The 22,608-nt window shown below is 41.1% G+C and overlaps 1 protein-coding gene across 1 annotated transcript in view; it reads left to right on the plus strand.

The window, feature by feature from the left end:
* The first annotated feature begins 6,877 nt into the window (after positions 1–6,877).
* FNIP1 (folliculin interacting protein 1) overlaps positions 6,878–22,608 on the plus strand; it is an 89,809-nt gene continuing 74,078 nt past the window's right edge. Inside the window, exon 1 of the mRNA XM_065410107.1 lies at positions 6,878–6,966. Coding sequence (XP_065266179.1) covers positions 6,878–6,966 — 89 coding nt within the window. The remainder of the gene's footprint in view (positions 6,967–22,608) is intronic.

Here is a 22,608-nt window from a genome sequence, read left to right on the forward strand (position 1 = left end):
CCGGCTCCAGGGTTTTTGCCGCCCCAAGCGGGGCGGGGGGGAAGCCTTGATCTCAATCTCTGCCGCCGCCGCTTCAGTCTTCAGCAATTCGGCAGCGGGTCCTTCGCTCCAAGAAGGGAGCGAGGGACCCGCCGCCGAGAAGCCGGACGTGCCACCCCTCTCCGTTGGCCACCCAAGCACCTGCTTGAGGGGCTGGAGCCGTCCCTGCATGCATAAAATGTACATGTTTGCAAGATGGGGGGCCTAGTTGTTTTACCTTTGATCTAAGACATTTTCTAATTCTGCAGTAAGTTTCCAGATACTATTGCTCAGTTTAGTGCCACTAAAAATCAGCTCGCGTGCCGCAGGTTGCCTACCCCTGGCCTAATTCTTTAACATTAGACTGATCCTTAATATCACTAGCTTCCCCTTATGAATCCATCAACCGAGGATGGGTTTTTAGCCTTATGTATTTAAACACAGGTGCAGTGCATTTAACCCATTGTGCATTCACTTCAGTCCTATTTAATGAGATGATTAGCTAGATTGCATTCTTTAGTACACACAATGAGTTTAAAAACCCTAATGTAAAGCATTCACATATTCAACAACTCATCGTTGTTGCAGTGAGTGCTGCTGTCGGTTTCTTTTATAATACTGTAAAAATTTGCTCTGGGATTAATTATCTTGACCATATTCCATCCTGAATCAATTTTTATGTTCCCAGCAGAACTTCCTTAAAGGTAGGTTTTATAAACAAAATAGAGGGTTTTTTTCCCCACTAACACTCTAAAGGCCACCCAGTCTCCCTGATACTTTCTAAAACATAAACCCCAACAAGGTCACTGTTTTATGAGATTCCCCTCTGCTGCCTCCTGGAACGGTTCTCCACTGTTGACACAAACACCGTGACATACTTTGAATGACATGCTTCTGATTTCATCCAGGAATCTGCACCATGCAGCTTCTCAGTTTTAATTTAAACTTTATATTGCATACGATATAGTAAAGGCTTACATTTGTTCTTGACAAAAGTCCTTATTTTAAGTTACAAAATAGAGTATTTTGTGCCTTGGATGTAACTGGGCTCGGAGTGGGGTATGTAGAGCAGTTCTAAGCCATTAGGCTATGTGAATGACCCCTTTTTTGTCCCCCTCCTATGCACTTTGGGCATCCACCAACTTTTCAGCAGAGGCTGGCCCCATGAAGATTATTTGATGTGCACTGTATGTAGAGGAAAGAGAGGAGTCTAATAGTATTTCCTGATGGCTTCAGAAGAAGGCTCCTTATTTCCCATCTCCTCCAGGACTGCAAAGGTGAGCATGCACCTGATTTGCAGGTTAGATTATCAGTCCCATTGATTTAGTCCATAGATTACTAAAGATGCTGAATGCTTCAAATACCATGGGTAAGAGGTTTTTAGAATACTGTTTCCCCCATGCACCTTTCTTTTATTATTAGAAAGGTTGACTTGGATACCCACAGATTTTTCTGATCTTGATGACAAACACTGGCTGTCCCTTCAGATGCCTGTACGCATACAGATCCTGCTTTTTTAATAATTTAAACAACATTGTGTGACTTTCTAAACCTCTTAGTTTATATCCCTTGTCATTAGTTTCTTGGCAAATCAGAATTTCTTGAGATTCTCAAAGCCAAGCATAACTTTTTTTTTTTTTTTTTTTTTACCAATGTCCAACTTTACTGATTAAAGTTGAGGGCCTGATCCTACTCTCACTGAAGTCATTTCAGTTGCAACTCTTTGACTTCAAAGGATGTATAACTAGGCCCCAAGTCTATATTATAAAGGTTATAGCATCACACTGAAAATCTTTGTCCATTATATGCAGTATTACAGAGTGCGTTCATATTTGGTAAACCAATTGGTGTGCATTTGGTAAATCACTGTAACAAGAAATTGTTCCTAATACCATTATTGCCAGATATCATAAGCTTTTGCTTGGGTCATTGTTACACTTAAACTTTAGAGCCCCTGGAAGGTTTGGTTTTTTTTTAAGCTGTATATCTGACTTATGTTTCTTTTGTTAAGATCTGCATCATCTTAAATTTAATTTTCATGCCATATGATCACCTCTATGCCAGTCACATTAAAAGTGAAGCAAATAAGAGTGAGACACAGTGTTGGGATGACTAAATCTAGAAATAGCATAGCATAAAACTTGAGAGAATTACCGAGTGCCTGAATTCTTATGCATATGAGTAAAATTACTCACATGGCTAGATGTTTGTAGGATTGGGCGCTAAAATCTTCTTGTCCCCCACACAGTTACGCTTTTTAAATCATTTTCATCTCTGACCCTGACAAATGCTACTAAATGTTTTATTTAGTATAATTAATTACCAGTTTAGCTCCTCTTTTGCCCCAGGAAGGAAATTCTATTCATGTTGAGGCCACAACAGCATCCAGTCTTGTTCTGTTTTTTATACCAGTTAGGCATTTTCCCATGTTTTGAGTCTAGGCAGAAAAATGACTGCATAAAATTTCACTGGAAATGGAAAATGGCTTCTCAGTATTAGTGGGGAAAGGTTACAGGTCACAGTCAGTCCCATGTATAATGCTTAAGGGCCCAATTGTGCAGGCAGCTCTCATAGGAGCAGTCCTTGTTCATTGAAGTCAAGGGGACTTCTCCATGAAAAATTTAGGCCAAAATATATCTTTGAAGGATTTTAACTGTCATTTCAGATGAATCATAGCCTATGTAAGAACTACACTAGAATTATTTATTTTAATCACTGAAATATGTAATATAGATACATGTTTAGTAGAGAGATTTGACTTAGCAATTAGATTTTAAATAGAATTTGTAAGCAAGACAATTATTTTATTAAGTGTAAAAGTAATTTACAGATGGGTGCTTTTGATTTTAAGTGCTTCCAATTTAAGGGGAAAAATACTTGATGCCTCCTGTGTATATGTATGTGTAGATATAGATAGATACACACACATACATATATATCTATATATTTGGTATAATAGGATTATACAGTCTTTGTGAGTCACTGATACGTGCAATAAACTTTAGAGCATGTGCAAATGAATTTTTGTCATTTCATAGTCTCTGAAGGCTGGGTCTGTTGTAGACCCCAAATCTGTAAAGAGTCAGCTCCCATTGACTTCAATGGGCTTTGGATCAGATCCTAGGTAGAGGAGGGAATATCCATTTTAAAGGGACTCCATCAATTTAAAGTCTATTCAATCTCAAAAAATGAATTAAAAGTTGTCCCAGATACAACTGTGAAACCATTACAGAATTAAGGAACGGTATTTTCATATTAAAGAATTCTCTCCCTTTTTTGCTGTGTGAAAAAATCATATAAACAGGGGAAACTAAGGCTCCTTTTCTTAGAAAGGCTTTGGGGCAGAGAACCTCTTTCCATATATAGCTCTCTTATAGATTCATAGATTCTAGGACTGGAAGGGACCTCGAGAGGTCATCGAGTCTAGTCCCCTGCCCGCATGGCAGGACCAAATACTGTCTAGACCATCCCTGATAGACATTTATCTAACCTACTCTTAAATATCTCCAGAGATGGAGATTCTACAACCTCCCTAGGCAATTTATTCCAGTGTTTAACCACCCTGACAGTTAGGAACTTTTTCTTAATGTCCAACCTAGACCTCCCTTGCTGCAGTTTAAGCCCACTGCTTCTTGTTCTATCCTTAGAGGCTAAGGTGAACAAGTTTTCTCCCTCCTCCTTATAACACCCTTTTAGATACCTGAAAACTGCTATCATGTCCCCTCTCAGTCTTCTCTTTTCCAAACTAAACAAACCCAATTCTTTCAGCCTTCCTTCATAGGTCATGTTCTCAAGACCTTTAATCATTCTTGTTGCTCTTCTCTGGACCCTCTCCAATTTCTCCACATCTTTCTTGAAATGCGGTGCCCAGAACTGGACACAATACTCCAGCTGAGGCCTGAGCAGAGTACAGCGGAAGAATGACTTCTCGTGTCTTGCTCACAACACACCTGTTAATACATCCCAGAATCCTGTTTGCTTTTTTTGCAACAGCATCACACTGTTGACTCATATTTAGCTTGTGGTCCACTATAACCCCTAGATCCCTTTCTGCCGTACTCCTTCCTAGACAGTCTCTTCCCATTCTGTATGTGTGAAACTGATTTTTTCTTCCTAAGTGGAGCACTTTGCATTTGTCTTTGTTAAACTTCATCCTGTTTAACTCAGACCATTTCTCCAATTTGTCCAGATCATTTTGAATTATGACCCTGTCCTCCAAAGCAGTTGCAATCCCTCCCAGTTTGGTATCATCCACAAACTTAAGCGTACTTTCTATGCCAATATCTAAGTCGTTAATGAAGATATTGAACAGAGCCGGTCCCAAAACAGACCCCTGCGGAACCCCACTCGTTATGCCTTTCCAGCAGGATTGGGAACCATTAATAACAACCCTCTGAGTACGGTTATCCAGCCAGTTATGCACCCACCTTATAGTAGCCCCATCTAAATTGTATTTGCCTAGTTTATCGATAAGAATATCATGCGAGACAGTATCAAATGCCTTACTAAAGTCTAGGTATACCACATCCACAGCTTCTCTCTTGAAGTTAATAGGGGCAAAGTTGTATGTGGGGCAAGGTACAGTCTGCAAAGAGGTCCTCCTGCTGGACTTGGATATCTGACTATACACAAACTACAAAAAAGAAACCAAGGTTTCTCTCATTGCTTTTCATTGCAGTTACCTTAAGAGGTTATAAAAGTGCATATTGAAGGGTAATTAAGGCCCCTGTCTCAATAATAGAATATAATTTAAAAACTCATTCTTTGAGTGTTACTAAAAGAAATTGCTTAGATTAATTCAGATAAACACACTCTCTTAATAATCTTACATGTTGTTTTACTTCACTTGCTTTGGAGAATGAAATGAGGTTAGTGAGTTTCACTTTAATTAGGTTTTAGTTAACTTCATTTTCTAGTTCTGCATTTGTACAATGCTGCAATGTTTGCATTGTAGACACTGATGAGGAATCCTAAGATGCACCCAAAAATTGTTGTCCTTTATTTAAATTGTTAAAAATTGTTGTCCTACATTATTTAAGGATGTTTTCATGAGGTATTTACTAATAGATTGTGCAGAAACCTCTAGCTCCTTTTGATTTTTGTAAAACCTAGTTTTTAGGCTAAACGGGGGTACTTGCTCTAACTGTGTTTTCTTCCTGTTTGCAGTGTTGTTATAGCTGTGTTAGTCCCACAATATTAGAGAGAGAAGATGAATGAAATAATCTCTCCTCGTGGACCAGCTTTTCAATTTCATCAACAAAAGTTGGTTCAATAAAAGTTACTACCTCAGCCACCCGGTCTGTTTTTTCCCTGATACATTAATTTGTTGTTACCACTCTAATACTAGTTGGTAGTATTTTGTGATGTTTGTTTACAAGGTGAAGCTTCCTCTTCATGCAAATCTCTTTCACCTTCCTTCCCCTGGTATTGCATAGTCTGAACCGCCCACATGCGTCAATACTACTTTTGCTTTCATTCAGCTTCCTGCACTGTGGGAGGATCTCTTAAATCTCTAAATAGCAACTCGCTATGCACAAAAGGAAGAAAAGATAAAAAGCTGGATCAACCTGGAGCCTCCTGTTTTTTGTACCCAAGTCCACAATTCCCATTGCCTAAATAAAGAACAAGTCTAGTTACTGTTCTAAACCTGGCCAATTTCTAGCCCCAATCACCATAATTCTACCACATAAGAGCATATATACCTTTTCTCTCTTTCTTACACACACACACACACACACACCGATGTAGCAAGGTCTAGCAATGCTGGAAATATGTCAATTTGGCATCTGGATCCTGCCAGGTTCTGGCCCTCCACAAATTCCACTGCCTAAATAGAAATCCTAGTTAGCCATTCTTGGTGCATCTGAATACCCAGGAATTGTACCATCAAAATAGAGAACAAGTGGCACTGCTAGTAGTGGAAGAAGAAATTTTGCCCCCCAGTAAATCCTGGTAGAAGAAAGCTGCAAAGACTCTGTTTCATCTGCATCCTGCTGGATTTGGTGTATTTATGGCTGCAGCCCCTCCTCCCCACTTTTAATACACGCAGTACAGATGCAGTTTCTCTGGGTCCACCAGAATAATCCAGATCCTACTGGAAAATGGGAATGTTTCCTAATGTGCGGATACGATTGGGTGGGCAATTCAGAGGCTAGAGCCCAGTGTTTTGCGTCGTTGGGGTATATGAGGCTCGATTGTTGCACCTTTAGCCTATTCTCGATTGAGGCAGGGGGTTTATTTTTATTTTATTTTTTGGAGGAACAGCAAAAATTGGGATCCGGCTGCCTGTCCTGGACGTTTGAAGCACCGTTGCTCCGAGACGGACAGGGCCTAGGGGTCTTTGCTGGGAGAGGGATGTCTACACACTCCTTCTGGATTTATGTGGGGGAATCGGGGGGATCCTGGCTGGATCCAACAGGGGCTACGTGCAGGATGGAGGTTTTTGCAACGCTGCTGCAATGGGATCCGGGCGGCCCCGGCGTTATAGTCGGTGCTCTAGGCGAGGTTAGATTTATTCTCCATTTAGCCAGTGGGAGCTGGGGCCAAACACTAGCAGGATCCATCCAGCTCTCCCCCTGCCCTACCAAACCCCAGCCGGGCTGCCGGAGCACGTGGTGCTGGGTCCTCAGCCACTCAGCTGTGCACGGCGCCGGAGAAACCCCTCCCGGGCCCGCCTCCCTGCGATCCTCCTCTTCTGGCAGCTCCAAGTGACTAATTTTTGTCATATGACTGTGACACCAAATGGAGTCGGGTTCGCGGAACTAGCTGCCTGCCGGAGGAGTTTGCTGCCCCAGCACCTCCGCTGGGTGGAGGGAGAGAGAAGGAGGCTGGGGGGCAACGGGGAGCAGCGTGCCCCAAAATGCCACCCACCCTGTTTCAGAAACTCTTCAACAAGAAGTACGGGCTGATTTCCCCTGCCCGGGACTCCAGGGAGGAGTGTGTCTTCAGGTAAGGCGGGGGGAGCCCTTTCCTCTGTCTCGCCCCTGCTCACCAACTTGGGCCAGTTTGTTACCTTTTAGCCTGTTTGTAGCCCCCCCCCCCAGGAAGAGGCCAGAGAGGAGGGGGTCTGGGGGGGTCTCATTCCCTTTCTGATTGTGCGCGCTCTGAGCACTCTCGTGTGCACGATTCGATACGCTGCTGAGTTGGCTCCTGGGCCCCTTGCAACCCCCCTCCCCCCTTTGACACACATGTAGTTTGCATGTCTTCTTCCTCGTCCTCCCCACCCCCTTTCCCAGGAGAGCCCCGGGGGTGGAGAGGTTTCTTGGCCTGGGTTCCTCCGGCCACACAATAAGCTAGACGGAAACCCCTGATGTGCTTATAGCAATGCACTAGGAGGACGCGTGCAACATTGTTTCTCCAGAGAGCTTTCCTCGTAAAGGTGCCCTCGGTGTGTTCTCCTCTTGCGGCGCCCCTTGGGGCTACCAGTCCTCCGAGCCCGTCGCTCTGCAATGAATCTCATTTTCATCGCCGTCCTCTTTGTAAAAAGTTGCAGAGCAGAAGTAGCCCCTTGGTTAGCGCCCCCCCAAGATGAGCTGCTTTCTCTGATCAGGTTGTGACTCTTCCTTTCGGCGTGGGTTGGGGTCTCTTCTCTCTTCCCTTTCCCTGTTCCCAAATCCCCCCCCCCTTCTTTTTCGCCTTTGATGCGTCTAAAGCCCCTTTAAAAAAAAACACGCCATTCTTTTGGCTTTCTTGAAGTTGGGCGGCGGTTGCTATCTGGCAAGAGCGACCTTAAAAAAATAGTCAAAGGGAAGAGCAAATGCGAAATGTGTGGCTGCCAACAGAAGTGTAGGGTTACTCCTGAAATCTGTCATGATCTAACCACAACAAAACTGAATCCATCAAAGAGTGCCAAACACAACACTTCAAGAAAAAACGCTTGCCCCCCAAGAATGTTCCTCCCTCTTCACCTCTTACAATGAAATGTTTCAGTTTGACCTGGCTGTATGTGTAATTCCCTCTCTATTTCTGAAATCCTAACAGTCTATGGGTTTTTGTTGTTGTCTGGAGAAAGCAGATCCCTAGAGGTCCATGGACTCTTGTCTCGTATAAGGACTTGAGTTTGCAGTTCTTTATGACGACTCCAGTGAAAAGTTAAAAATCAGGGACCAGAACTACTCTTTCTGCAGTTTTCCCATATTGTGACCTATACAAATTTAAAAAATAAGTTAAAAGGTTGACCTAGGAAAAGGTATTTTGGGTGTCTATAAAATAATAATAGTAATAGATACACAGAAGTACCTACCCAGTAGATTTCTGTAATCCTAATCAGTTTCCAGTCACAGTTGGAGTAGCAAAAATCTGGTCTAGTTGCAAACTATTAATTTAAAACACAATCATGATTTTGCAACAGAGGGTCCTGTGGCACCTTTAAGACTAACAGAAGTATTGGGAGCATAAGCTTTCGTGGGTAAGAACGTCACTTCTTCAGATGCATCTGAAGAAGTGACGTTCTTACCCACGAAAGCTTATGCTCCCAATACTTCTGTTAGTCTTAAAGGTGCCACAGGACCCTCTGTTGCTTTTTACAGATTCAGACTAACACGGCTACCCCTCTGATACAATCATGATTTTGTAACTAAAATGTAAACGATACTTTCTTTGCATTTATTGGCATGAATAGTATAATTGGCTACTTGGAACCTCTCTTCATTTAATATTTTGAATATCTTTTTGAGTTTCATTGCGTGATGTAACACCAAATGTGTAGTCCTAAGGCTGCCCTCTGGAATGGTATATCTGTTGATCAACGTTTCTTTGGTTGTAAAGACTGTGTCACTGCAAGCATCTGGGGTGGTAATTGGTAAACACACTCACTATTGTCTCAACATAGCCATTTTCACAGCATACTGATTAAACTTCCATGTTCTTAGGAAGTCAGTGAGAACTTTTGGAAATAACCTAGAATCCAATGTTGTAAATGTTGGAATATACCTTTAACAAAGTTTGTTTATAGCTGCTAAAACACCTTCATTTCATTTTCCTGTTGAGTGGTTCCTTTTTTTACCGACATATTAGATGGTCCAAAATTCCTTTTTAACAAATGTGCGTGTGTGTGTGTGTTTTCTCGATCACTTTAATATCTTGCACCTAGCTCTCATGACTGGGAGAGGGCTCAAGGGCTGTTCTAGCCAATTACTGTATATCTTACCTGTTTCTCATGCTGCTAAGACACTTCTTAATGATAAACTTCTACTGAGGACTTGGTGTATAACTCAACAGCTGCGTTCCACACACTTGGGGATAATCTGAGGATTGTTTGTTGTAAGGAAGAAAAAATTAGTATATCATCCTCCAACATCTTTTTTCTCCTTTTAACACAGAATATTGTGTGCCAGAACTGGACATGTCTTTTTCAGATTACCGTTTTTTCCCTGTAGTACAATTAAGATATTTTTATATGCTGAATCTATTAGTGGTCATATTCAGGTTTTTAAGTTTTATTTCTAAAATATAGTTAAATGGAGACACATACTATATGGAATGTTAATAAAAAGGTGTCTTCCTAACCTTCTGTTAATATTATATTTTGCTAAACTGAATTTTCCAATGATAAAACTCTGAATAACAGGCCTATGTAAAGTACCATGCTAAAGCCAATAATCAGCATAATAGTTGTCTTCTTACAAAGGCAAGTGAAAGTACATTCGACCCTTGGACGGTGCACAGAATTCCTTTAAAGCCATAAAGGTAGGAAACAGGTATTTTACTTTAAATAAGGCCTTGCCTGAGTTCCAAATACTGCATGAGTGCAGAATCAGACTCATATTTCATGAAGGGAAACCAAACTTCTCATATGATCTGGGCCACCCTACTAGTAGCTGGTAAGCACTTAAAACTCCAGTGCATCCTCCGAATGTTTGTTGTGTGTTGATATGAAATTCAAAGGAGAGGGAGGATGGTCTTGTGGTTAAAACACTAGCTTCTCTTTATAAGACCTGAATATTATTATTATTTTTGCCACAGACTTCCTTTATGCAAGTCGCTTAATTTCTCTCTGCCTCAGTTTCCCTATCTGTAAAATGGGGATAATTCTTAGCTAAGAAGGGCATGTGATGATGAACTTATCTGTGAAACTTTGAAAGAATGTGCTATAGAAGGACAAAGTATTTATTAAAATATTAGGGATGAGATTTTAAAGAATCGGTGCTTAAGTTAGGCACATAGGGCATTATCTTGCATCACTGAACTCAAGGATACCGTTGCCGTTGATCTCAATGGGAACAGGATCAGAGCCCTAAATCCTTACTGAGGTTCCTAAGAAAGAGGCCCAGTTTTTTAAAGCACCCATCAGTTTAATTTTTGAAAAATTGGGTCACGTATTTAAAGGGGCAAAAAAGTCTTGGTCTGTGTGTCTGGACTTATTGCCTCCTTTGAGGCAACAGTTATTGCTCTGGGGGCATTTAAAAACAAATCTGCAACCAACTGTTAAATAGAACATTTAAGAGCAATTGTCATGCAAGGGTATGGAACTGAGTAACTGACATGTGAGTGATATCAAGGTAACTTGGTGCAAGTTACTCATTCTTCCCAAACTATGAATACATTTTGCATTTGAGTCATGCTTGCAAAATTGTTATGAAAATTTACCAGAAGAGGCACAAATTCTACTGAATTTACAATATTTTAATGAAAGCAATATTTTCCCCCCCAAAATGTATTTACCATGGGTGTGTGGAGTCTTGCAAGGCAGAATCAAGTCAGACGATGGGAAATGCTTCGGGAATGAGTGTTAATTAAATTAGAAGTTCCAGAGTTTTGTGATTGATAATGTGGCACTCCCTAAATTAGTAGTTTAGGGCCCAATCCTTCAAACATTCCCACACATGTTCAACGTTATTTACACAAGTAGTCTTATTGAAATCAATTAGAGTAGTGATGTGGAATGCAGCTAATGTTGGTACGCTGATTACTTGTGTGAGTACTATTTGCAGTGTTTGTACAATATGGTTTCAATCTGAGGACCCAGTTCTGCACGAAATGGAGGCGTAAAATCTTTAGCAGAAGCCATGAAGAAGATTCTGATGTCTTCCTCTTTAACTGCGATATAGCAAGATTTCTCCTTAGAGAAGTAGTTGCTTTGCCTGCTAGTTCATAACTACACTTAATTGAGTTGTGTTAAGAGCACTTAAGTTGTATGAAGTATGTACACTATCACATTTTGATCTAATATGTATTTAAACACCCATATTTTACCCAAGCTTTATACCAAAGATTTTTTTTATAATTCAGGAAGTAATTTCATCTAGTGAGATACCTAAGTGCATTCTGTATTAACAGGGAAAAAAGCAGAACATTATTGCAGCCAGCTCATGGAAGACCTCGCTGTGCAGCCACAGGGTTTAAAAAGCAAGTAAAATGTTAGGCCCGGTCTACACTAACCCCCCCAATTCGAACTAAGGTACACAACTTCAGCTACGTGAATAACGTAGCTGAAGTCGACGTACCTTAGTTCGAACTTACCGCGGTCCAGACGTGGCAGGCAGGCTTCCCCGTCGACTCCTCGTACTCCTCGCGCCGAGCAGGATTACCGGAGTCGACGGCGAGCACTTCTGGGTTCGATTTATCGCGTCCAGACAAGACGCGATAAATCGAACCCAGAAGTTTGATTGCCTGACGCCGAACCAGCGCGTAAGTATAGACAAGCCCTTAGGTTACATATGGAATGGAGACTAAATGGAGAGTAAAGTAATGCCAATGTATAAATCAATGGTATTGCCCTCATCTGGAATACAAAGCGCAGATCAGATCGCCTCATCTCAAAAAGGATAAAGCAGAAATAGAGGGAGTCCAGACATGGGTGCTGAGATTGATCTGAGGCATGGATAAGCTCTCATATGTAAAGATATTGAAAAGACTGGCATGTTTACCAGAGAGATGTGCTAGGGTTTTCAGAGTTAGGTGCCCAACTCCCATTGAACTTCAATGGGATTTCAGTGTCTAACTTCCGCAGGCTCCTTTGAAAACGCTAGCTGAGATGAATGAGAGGGGACCTGATAAATGGGTAGACAATGAATGGTACAGAGAAGGTAGATTGGGAACTTCTGTTCACCCTGTCTCATACTGTGGGAACTGGGGGATATTAAATGAAATCAAAAGGCAAATTCAAATCTTATAAAAGGAATTATATTTTCACACAATGCAAAACTAGGGTGTGGAACTCACTGCGATCTCACTGAGGCCAGAAGCTGAGAAGGAGTCCAAAAAGGATTAGACATTTATGGATAGCAAGAATATCCAAGCTGTAATAGTAATTATACGTTAAAAGAAATACCCCTAGGAATTTTGGAAGGGATATTAACCTTTAACATGCGGTAGGGCATAAGCTAACCTCTGCTATTGGGGAATAGGAGTAAACTTTCCCTAGGGCACCTTACACCATAACTAACTACTGCAGGGTTTCTTGAACCTTATTCTGAAGCATCTGGTACTGGTCACCGTTGATGACAGAATACTGGACTAGGTTGACCACTGGTCTGATCCAGTCTGGTAATTTGGCAATTCCTATGTTTCTGTGTTCCTGTTGTTAAAAACAAGTCCATCCAGATTTAAAATCGAGGGTGTTTATTTATTTAAAATAGCCATTAGATTAACCCTATGCAATATGAATTCTCTAACCAACCTATGTATGAAAAATAAAGCAAGAAAAAAAAAATCTTATTAAATTAAGCAGCATCTGTTGTTCATCTTGCTAAACTGTCACCTTCACAATACATCCTAGTTGTGCTGTTTATATTACTGAATGCTGGAGGCAGGGTCAGAAGGTGGGTAAATATGGAATTTTTTTTTGGATTTCTAATAGTGCACTACGGTGCTGCATTTAATTGTATGTTACCAGCTGCCTCATCATTCAGTTTATTTTTACTTTTTCTGCAAATGAAATATTCCTTTTATTACAAGTCAAAAACTCAGGAGTTAATGGGATATTCATGGTTAACATCAGGCTACATCTTTCTATATAGTTCAAGTATGTTGCTCACTTTGAGCCTTTTAAGGTATGGGTCCTCAACCTCATTATAGACTCACCCCACTAGCGTAAAGAAATATAGGCCTATAATGTTTAACTGTGGTTTGATGCACTCTTGTGCTCTGTGTATGACAGAGCTATTGAGCTTCCTTATGCGACACAGAACAGTTCTGCGCACTCGAGTTCTCTTGTGCATCTAGCTATCCCTTAGTTCCTTCAGGCCTGAGCTCAATAGAACCTCTCAGTATCTTGTTTGATCTCAGGAGCTCTAAAGAATAATTTTCCAGTTCTTGGTGGTGTTCCATGAATGCCTGTCAGCTTTATTTTGCTCTTGTCAAAGCATCTGTTATAGGGGTACAAATATGTGGGAATTGTTCCAACTTAAAAATATACCATACAAATTCCTCCTCCTCCTAACAGCAGGGAGTATCTCTGCAGACATTTCCCCACCAGATGCTCTTTTTAGGTGTTTCTATATCTGAGGGAGAACACAATTTGCCAAATAGGGAGAGACAGGGAATAAATTACTTTTGTGTCCCCTGCTTGTTTATGGACCAGACCACTTGCAGCGATTCTGGAAACATACTTTTTCTTGGGGTCTTTCTGGAGCACAAACTGCTTGATTGATAATGATTTGTCAAGTTTCCAGTATATATGAAAGATCTAAGGTTGGCTGTAGAGTAATATTGCCTGAAAGCAGATGAGGCAAGTATCCGCTATCAACCCTCCATCTTCTGTTGCAGTAGCTTTAAAATGTATCCTGAGATTTATTTTATTTTATTGATTTACTTTATACATAATATTGGCAGTTGAAATTATGAAGGGAATTGGAATAAACCTAGGAATGAGAATGGGTAGCATGATACAAAGATGCTCTAGAAGCCAGAGGAAGCAATTCATCTGCATAGCCATCCCTCTCCCATCATAACTTGGAAATTAATGGAAATGAATAAGTCTGAAACAGATTTCTAGTCATGAGGGGTACCTCTCAGGACTGGACACAGGTGACTTTTTTTTTTTAAAAGGGAATGATGGAGTAAGGTTAATGAAGAGTGTGAAAGACCTTTTTAAAGCTCATCTTATAGCCAAACAGTTCCCCCAAAACCTTTCAATAGATTTTCACAGTATTTGTAATCAATAACAACACAAACGACGGGGTGTTGTTGTGGAAAGCCACTTTATGTTGTTTCCCCCTCCTTTTCTTAGAATAGAGATGGTGATAGGAAATATTCTTCTGCATGCCCTTCCTTAAGGGAAAGATTTATGAGGTGCCTAAGAAAGCTTAGAGCCTGTGGGAATCAGACAGTTTGGAGGTTTTGTGTTATCAGGCTTTGGGCTTGAGCATCCAGAGTGATTTAACTCAATTGATATAGTTATTGCCAAAAACCCCTTTATGGTTACCGTCTGCTGCAAACAAAAAGCCCCACTCCACCCAGTCAAAGGCCTTTTCTGCATCCATCAACAATAGGTGGCTTTGTGTCTGCCCAGCCTGGGCCCAGAGAATCAAACCTATTATTCCATCACTTTAGAAAGCCACTCCAGTTCTAGTGGATAATATGGTTAACAAAAGTCTTTAGTAAGAATTTAAAATAACTCCTCAGCTGAGCTATCAGCCAGTCAAGCTGATGTGTCCTCTTTTGGAATTAAAGCTTGTGCAGCCAAGGACATTGTATCAGAAAACTTGTCCGCTTACAAAATTTTTCAAGTCCCTTCAATAAAGTCTTATTAAAGCCAATTCTAAAACTCATCTTGATCAGGAGCCTTATCTGATTTTAATTTGGCAATACCTCCAACAATGCCAGAGAAACTTTAGTTTATATACAGATTTGCCTTCCTGAGTTTAGAAGGCTTTAGCTCTGCCAAAAAGCAATTTATAACTTCTTGTCCCACCAGATTCTGATGAAGCTTTTTAAAAAAAAATAAACTTAATAAAAAAAAAAGAAATGTATCTAAGATTTTTTATTAAACCTTGCTTTTTCTTCTCTTTCTCTCTCTGGCTTTTCCCCATCCTTCTTTGTTATAATACGAGTGGGAAAGTCTCTGACCTCTTGGCTTACTAATTAGCTTGAGTTTTGCAAGATTTATTATGTATTCAGCTCTCACTAGAAATTGTGCTGAAGTTGCCCTCCAGCCATGATCACTTTGGCTAGCATTATGAAAGATATTTTTAATGTGCTCTAACTACATTTCTGTTTCTTGAACACTTATTTCAGATAGTCTTTCTTTATTTTGCTGAGGCATTTTCTATCATCTGATCCGTTATGTATCCTTTGGTTGTTTAAGTCAGGATTCACCCTTGAGCGCAGAAACAAACAGTATAATAGGTTCAGATTAGCATCCCTGCAGGGTTTCAAAAGTGCTTACACTTTTTATTAAGATGGCCACCATCCAAGTCCTACTTTATACCAGGCCTGTGACAGTCAGTCTGGAATTCCCTGCGGGTCTAGAAGTCCTGCATTCCTCTCCAGGTGGGCAAAAATAAGGATTTCGGCTAAAGGCACAATGTCAATTTGAAAATCACATTTCTGTCTGAAAATGTTGTACCTACTGTAGTGTCAAGCTAATAAGTAAGAAAGAGATGAGGGGAGAGGGGAAAGAGTCTCATCTACTTTTTTTCAGTTTGTTTATTTTATGTATTGATGGCACATTGTTTATAGTCAGTTTCACAGTGTCCCTGTAAGGTCTGTTAGGGCTAAATTTGGCCTGTGCTGCAAGCACCATGTATGGGGCAATGCATGATTGTGCTGCTCCAGAAAGCAGATTGTGATACAGCAAGTCACAGGGGAAGAAGATTTTCAAAGGCATAGAGGGTAGTTAGGCACTTAACTTCCATTGCAAGTCAGGAGGACTTAAGAGCCTAGCTGCCCTTTGTGCCTTTGAAAACTGCCCCATGCTCCAGGGAGAATGTTCCCTGCACCAGTCTGATACCCTGTGTATGCTCTACTCCCACTTCCTCTGCATGTATGGGAGAGGTTGTAGTGGTTCTGGGGCGGCTGTCCTCCACCCTCCAGTGATACAAGTAGCACCTTACACTCTCCTTTGTGGTGTGCAGGATGGTCACAATCTGGCCCTTTTCAAGGGAGAAACTGAGTAGGTGAAAAGATCCTTCTGCTCCCCTGCTGCTGATTAGCAAATGCCTTTAAACTTTTTTTAAAAAAGGAATTAAAAGATGTGAAAGCAACCAACTTCAAAACACTGAAGTCACCCTTTGTTCCCCTCCATCTTGGTCGGGCTCTTTCAGTGGCCAAGCACTTCTTTTGTGTTCTGTGAGATCAGGTGCTGTAGGCTGTTGTAAAGATCACGAGTTTGTTGTGATACGTGCCTGTATCAGCCTCCTGTATTCTCTGCATTATCACTTCCTCATGCTGGGACAGCACGAGTTTTATGAAGAAGGGTTGCGATCTAATCTCTGATCTGCTCCAGGCTGCCTCTGGAGCAGTGTCTCGCTGTGTTCCACTCCCAGTGTCTTGTCTCTTCGTTAGGATAATGTTATTTGAAATGAAGCTATAGCAAATGAATTATATTAAGGGGTTTAGGATTGCCAACCCTCCAGAACTGTCCTGGAGTCTCCAGGAATTAAATTTTAATCTCTAATTAAAGATTATGTCATGTGATGAAAGCTCCAGGAATTTGTCCAACCAGAATTGGTGACCCTAGGTTAGACCTATGCGGTGTGATCTAACCAATGTACTAAAATGGCTTCCACAGTATCTGCTTAGATGGCCTAGGTCTTCTAATCCTCTTGCCAGCTGATCAGAGATTCTTCCTATGGTTGATTGGTAGCTTTTCATGCATTACTCTGATTACGCTTGGCAGCCTTTTTGTTTTGTGTAGCACATTCTGTGAAGAAAGTGTTACATGGATTTCTGGCTGCCCTTTCCTCCATTGGGTTGTCATGGTGGCAAGTAAGCCAGATGTTGTGACGTGGGGAAGGCTAGGGTTCGGTGGGCTTGGGAGAGGAGGCATGGGGTGGGTACTGTTTCCATGGTGATAGAGAGCGAGATCCTCAGAGCCTGCAGATATGCTGTCAGCGTTACCTTATGTGAAAATTACCTCCACGTAATGGAACGCAAACACCTCTCCCCATAGTCAAGGGAGTGTGGGTTTGATGACTGAGGTAGGAAGGGCTCTTAGAGGAGTTTGAGGTGCTCTGCACAGCATCCTTCTGTTCTTCCTCCATGTCAGGTCTTAGGTGGAGGGGCTCGAGGGGTTGGGAGCATGAAGTATACAATAGCCCCTGAAATTCTCTCTCCGATTTGTTCTGTGATGTGTGCCGGGGGAGGAAGATCCCTTCCCAACCCCAACCGCTGTTGGAGTGATGTCAGGAACTACTTGCGTTGACACTTACGGGGTTTTCCATCCCCTCAACGCTTTTCTTTAGGGGATTTGGCTCTTGGTGTTTGGATAGCTCAGTGGTTTGAGCATTGGCTTGCTAAACCCAGGGTTGTGAGTTCAATCCTTGAGGGGGCCATTTAGGGAACTGGGGTAAAAATCTGTCTGGGGATTGGTCCTGCTTTGAGCAGGGGGTTGGACTAGCTGACCTCCTGAGGTCCCTTCCAACCCTGATATTCTATGATTCTATTCTGCTGAGCGAACACACACTCAGAGCGCATACTGGCTTCAGTTTTTTTCTTTCCGTCACAGTGAATTGTTGGATAAACTGGCCCAAAAGAGTTTGAGGCTGAAACTTGATTTTATTTTGCTGTAATTCTGTCTTAGTTCTAAAAATGACTACTTTATAGCATATTTTACAAGTGGAAAATAACGTACATGGCAGTTTCGTGCTTGCAGGGTGCGTTCTCTCCTGTTGCTACATCTGTAACAGAGTGTCTACAAAATCACGTGTTTGTGTAACTCCCAGAAAAATTGACTCCCAGAAAATCACGTTTGTGTCACTTCCAGTGCTTGGTTACACCAGGGTAAATCCACCATCCAGTTACGGTGGACTTACACTCGTGTAACTGAGAGCAGAATTTGGCCCTTAGTAAAGCTCAAAATGGTTGGGGTACAGTGGGAATGACAATTTTCTGGAACTGTTCCTGGAAGAAAAAAGAAATTACGTCAGCTAAATTCCATCAATTAAAAACAGAAAATAATCTCAGTCATTTGTAAATCCCTCGCTAATGCATCAGTTACTCCACTTTACGCTGAGTAGTAACATCACTTGTATTTAAGAAATATTCCTTTGAAAAACTCATTTGCACAATACAAATGTGAGACTAACTGCTTAAGGGATTCAACCATAAAGATTCCATTCAGAAGGGGCAGTCCCTCAGAAGGATTAATCATTTATTTCTAAAAATAAATGTAGACGTGGGTTCTGTTCTGTAGTCATTATGTAGCCTTTACTGTATCAGCTTCAAAGAGGATTTTTTTTAAATGATGCATTTTGCTTTTACTTCATGTTCAACTGAGACTTTTATGTGGGATAATTTGCACCTATGGAGAAGAATGATTACCTGGCAACCTCCTCCCCCTCTCCCCCCCACATTGCGAAACCAGTAGCTTGTGTAGATAATATTATTCAGAATACAATGATGTACTTTTCAGAGGTTTAATAATAATAATTCCCATTGTAATCAAAAGCAAAATACATTCATTGTTGGAACGTGTGAATTACAACAGGAAATAGTATTCAAAGTACCGCATAAGCCTGTAGTATGTGTATTATCTTATAATGTACACACATACAAGCTCAGAATAGTTCACACTTCAGGAAGTCGGTGCCTCCTTCCCTGGCTCTAGTTCTCTATAAACACATGAGTTAGTAAATGCACAAGTGCCACCAAAATGACTTTTCTTTCTCTTCACTGTATTGTGAACATGTAATAGCCTTTAATTTTTAGATGCCTGTGCTTGGTGACCTCTGGGTGCCCAAATAAAACCTAAACCCTAAAATCATAATTTAGGCTGTCACTCCAAGTGGCTTTTGTATATAGGTTGAAACCATGTTGATAAACCAGACCACATATTTGCCTCAGATTAGAGGGCTCTCTGGATTGATGTCCCCATGCCACTTAGTAATGAACAGATCTGCTATAGAGAGAACCCATACACCCCAGATAGTTCCTGCACATGAATCAGCAACAGCTTGTGATCAATGGCATTACCAGCTGATAGTGTTAGATATATCAATATAGAATGCTGTCTCCTATCCATTACCCCCAGAAGGAATCCTCATCAGAATTAACCATCTTGGAGCATGAACATCATCCATCATCCATCAGTGCCATCTCCATATGGCCTCCAATATACTTCTCCATGATGTTTCCATTATGTCTCCAGCACTAATTGTGGCCTGAAACCAGAATAGAACATGTAAGAGAAATAATCCTGTTCTGTCCAGTTGACCCTAGTATTCTTCAAAAACAATGAGGAGTCCTTGTGGCACCTTAGAGACTAACACATTTATTTGAGCATAAGCTTTCGTGGGCTAAAACCCACTTCATAAGATGCATGGAGTGAAAAATACAGCAAGCAGAATATATATTCCAGCACATGAAAAGATGGGAGTTGCCTTACCAAGTGGGGGGTCAGTGCTAACGAGCCAATTCAGTTAAGGTGGAAGTGGCCTATTCTCAATAGTTGACAAGAAGGGGTGAATACCAAGGGAGGGAAAATTACCTTTGTAGTGCTAACGAGGCCAATGCAATCAAGATGGCCCCTTTCCAACAGTTGACAAGAAGGTGTGAGTATCAGCAGAGGGAAAATTACTTTTTGTAGTGACCCATCTACTCCCAGTCTTTATTCAGGCCAAATTTGATGGTGTCCAGTTTGCAAATTAATTCCAGTTCTGCAGTTTCTTGTTGAAATCTGTTTTTGAAGTTTTTGTTGTTGAAGAATTGCCACTTTTAAATCTGTTATTGAGTGTCTAGGGAGATTGAAGTGTTCTCCTACTGGTTTTTGAATGTTACAATTCTTGATGTCTGATTTGTGTCCATTTATTCTTTTGTGTAGAGACTGTCCGGGTTGGCCAATGTACATGGCAGAGGGGCATTGCTGGCACATGCTGGCATATATCAAATTGGTAGATGTGCAGGTGAACGAGCCCCTGATGCTGTGGCTGATGTGGTTAGGTCCTATGATGGTGTCCCTTGAATAGATATGTGGACAGAGTTGGCAACGGGGTTTGTTGCAAGGACAGGTTCTTGGGTTAGTGTTTTTGTTATGTGGTGTGTAGTTGCTGGTATTTGCTTCAGGTTGGGGGGCTGTCTGTAAGCGAGTCACCAGTCTCTCCATCACCCTTGAAAGGAAGCATACAAGATTTGTTCAAAACCATGTATATTTAATTCAGCATGTCTCTGAATGTCTTTCTACTACTCCTGCCAAAGTGTCAATAAAATATAAACCTTTAATGGTGTTGCAAGCACCATTACCTTTCAGTGTGTGTGTGTGTGTACGCGCACGCGTGTAATACACAGTGGGTGAGGAACAGGAACCAAATCTCAGGGTTCTGCTGCCTGTCTGAGCTAATTTATAAAGAAACTGAGGAGGGTATAACAAATGCAGATAAATACAGCCCCAGTTTAAGATCCTGACATTCCGCCCACTTAAGCCAGGGCTAAATTGGCCTGTTTTCACTAAATATCCTATGCCACTTTTCCCTTAAGAAATGAAGTGGATTGTTTGATGAAACACCTGATCCAGGGAGTGATCCAGCACAAAGCTTTAGCGGTAGCTGCTGCTGTTATTTTTGTTTGTTTTAACCTCAGCATTGCAACTCTCTTTTTTTTTTTTTTTTCTGAGTTTAGTGGGAATTCTTTCCTATAGCAAGGAACATCAGAATCTTAGTCTGTTGCTTTATCACTGTGCTTTCTAGCTAGCGCAAGTGTGTGCACCATCTATCGTATACCTCTGTTTGTTTGTCCCTTCTGACACAGTCCATGGATAGCTATTCCTGAAGTCTAAAATAGAGATGGGGGTCCATGCATTGAAAGTTTGAGGGTGGGGGGTTCAGGCCTACTTTTAAGCACAACATTTACTATGAGGGTGAAAGTCAGGCCCGGAAGAAAGCAAGTTTGCATGGCTAGCAAGTGAATGAACGTCTGGCATCACTTAATTTTTTTGTCAATTATTTTATATCACTTCTTAGAAGACGTAATCTCCGAATGATGTGCATGCCATTTGGATGTGCTGCTGAGGGGGTTGTTTGCTTCTTTCCAAAGTGAATAGTGTGATGCTTGATACCAGGTTAGATGTTAATGAAGTTCAGCGGCAGATAGGAAAATGCATTTGCTTGGGGGGTGGGGGGAAGGGGGAGCTGGTGTGCAAATACAGAGCGAGGGTGCTTTGTCCTCTTTCTCAGAACGTTATATTGGTGAAATGACATTGTGTGAACATAAAAATATATGTGCCAGAGTTCTCCTGCTATTAGGTACATTCTGTTGTTTTGTTCTAAACCTACGTATCTATTAGGCAGAGTTAAATGAAATGTCTCCAATTTTAGGCCGGTGATTTGGCTTACAGCGCTGACTGTTTCTATTTAAAGGTAGACTGATCTGATAGGTGACTAAAATAGTCAGTCAGAAAAACGTTTTTCATTACTTAAACATATTTCAGTTGACTCGAGTTACTGGAAATTACTCTACTTTCTTAGTAGAAAAGGAAGTCCTCTTACCGACAAATTGGATGGTTATGAAGAAGCTGAAAAGACTAGAATAAACTCAGTTTCTTAACTACCCACATCTTTTGAATCCAGATCACACACAAAGCACTGATCTTTAATAGGCAAGATCCACATTTTTGAAACACACATACGTAGAAAACCTAGTATTAAAAGAGGCAAAGATCAGAGTAGGCTGAAGCAGATTCTTCCGGGGTGATGGATAACATAATTAAGTGTTGCAGTTTTTAAAAAACTTGTTTTCTAGATGAGCCAAAATAACATTGGTTATAAAGTTAACTTGCTTTATATGTTAAGGTTTTCTCCTCCCACCTGAACAAATTAAGCGAACAAAAGCACTACAGCATTATAAAATGAAGATAAATTAGATGCACTGGTTAATCTAAATGTGTTTATGTAAAATGTAAAGATCAGTGTATTGAACTATATCCTGATTAATGAAGTGCCATATGAAGTGAAGTGCGTGTGTGTGTGTGTGTTTTCTCAGATGAATAAGACTGATTCTTTCAAACTTCGGGGACAGAAGCTGGGATTTCTGTTTCTGAGAATTAATGTAAAATGCCATTCGCCATTAGCATAAGGAGATGTTTTTCCACCTTCCTTTAGCACTTTTCATTTTAAGGCTGCCTTTCATTTTTGTTTTCCTTTAGTAGCCTGCAGAACAAGTCAGATAAATTGTGCTCATGAGAGGACACTAGTCGGCAACCAAATGGGAGAGGGAGCCATATAAACAAAGTAAAACTCAAGAAGTGTATTAGTTATTGAATGGACAGGTAACTAGCACAGAAAACAGGGAATGTAACTGCGGCACAGAAGAAAATTCGAAATAAAGGTAAACCTGAAGGGCTCAATCTAGCAAAGTGCTGAGCATCCTCAACTCCAATTGAAGTCTATAGGAGTCAAAGCCACTCAGTGCCATGAAAGCTGGGGCCCAGTATGGAGAACCCATCAGGGTGAAGGGGTGAGAGAGAGAGATCAGAACAGAATGAAACAGGAAGAAAAA

This window comes from Emys orbicularis, chromosome 8 (assembly GCF_028017835.1).
Source record: "Emys orbicularis isolate rEmyOrb1 chromosome 8, rEmyOrb1.hap1, whole genome shotgun sequence".
Lineage (NCBI taxonomy): Eukaryota > Metazoa > Chordata > Testudines > Emydidae > Emys > Emys orbicularis.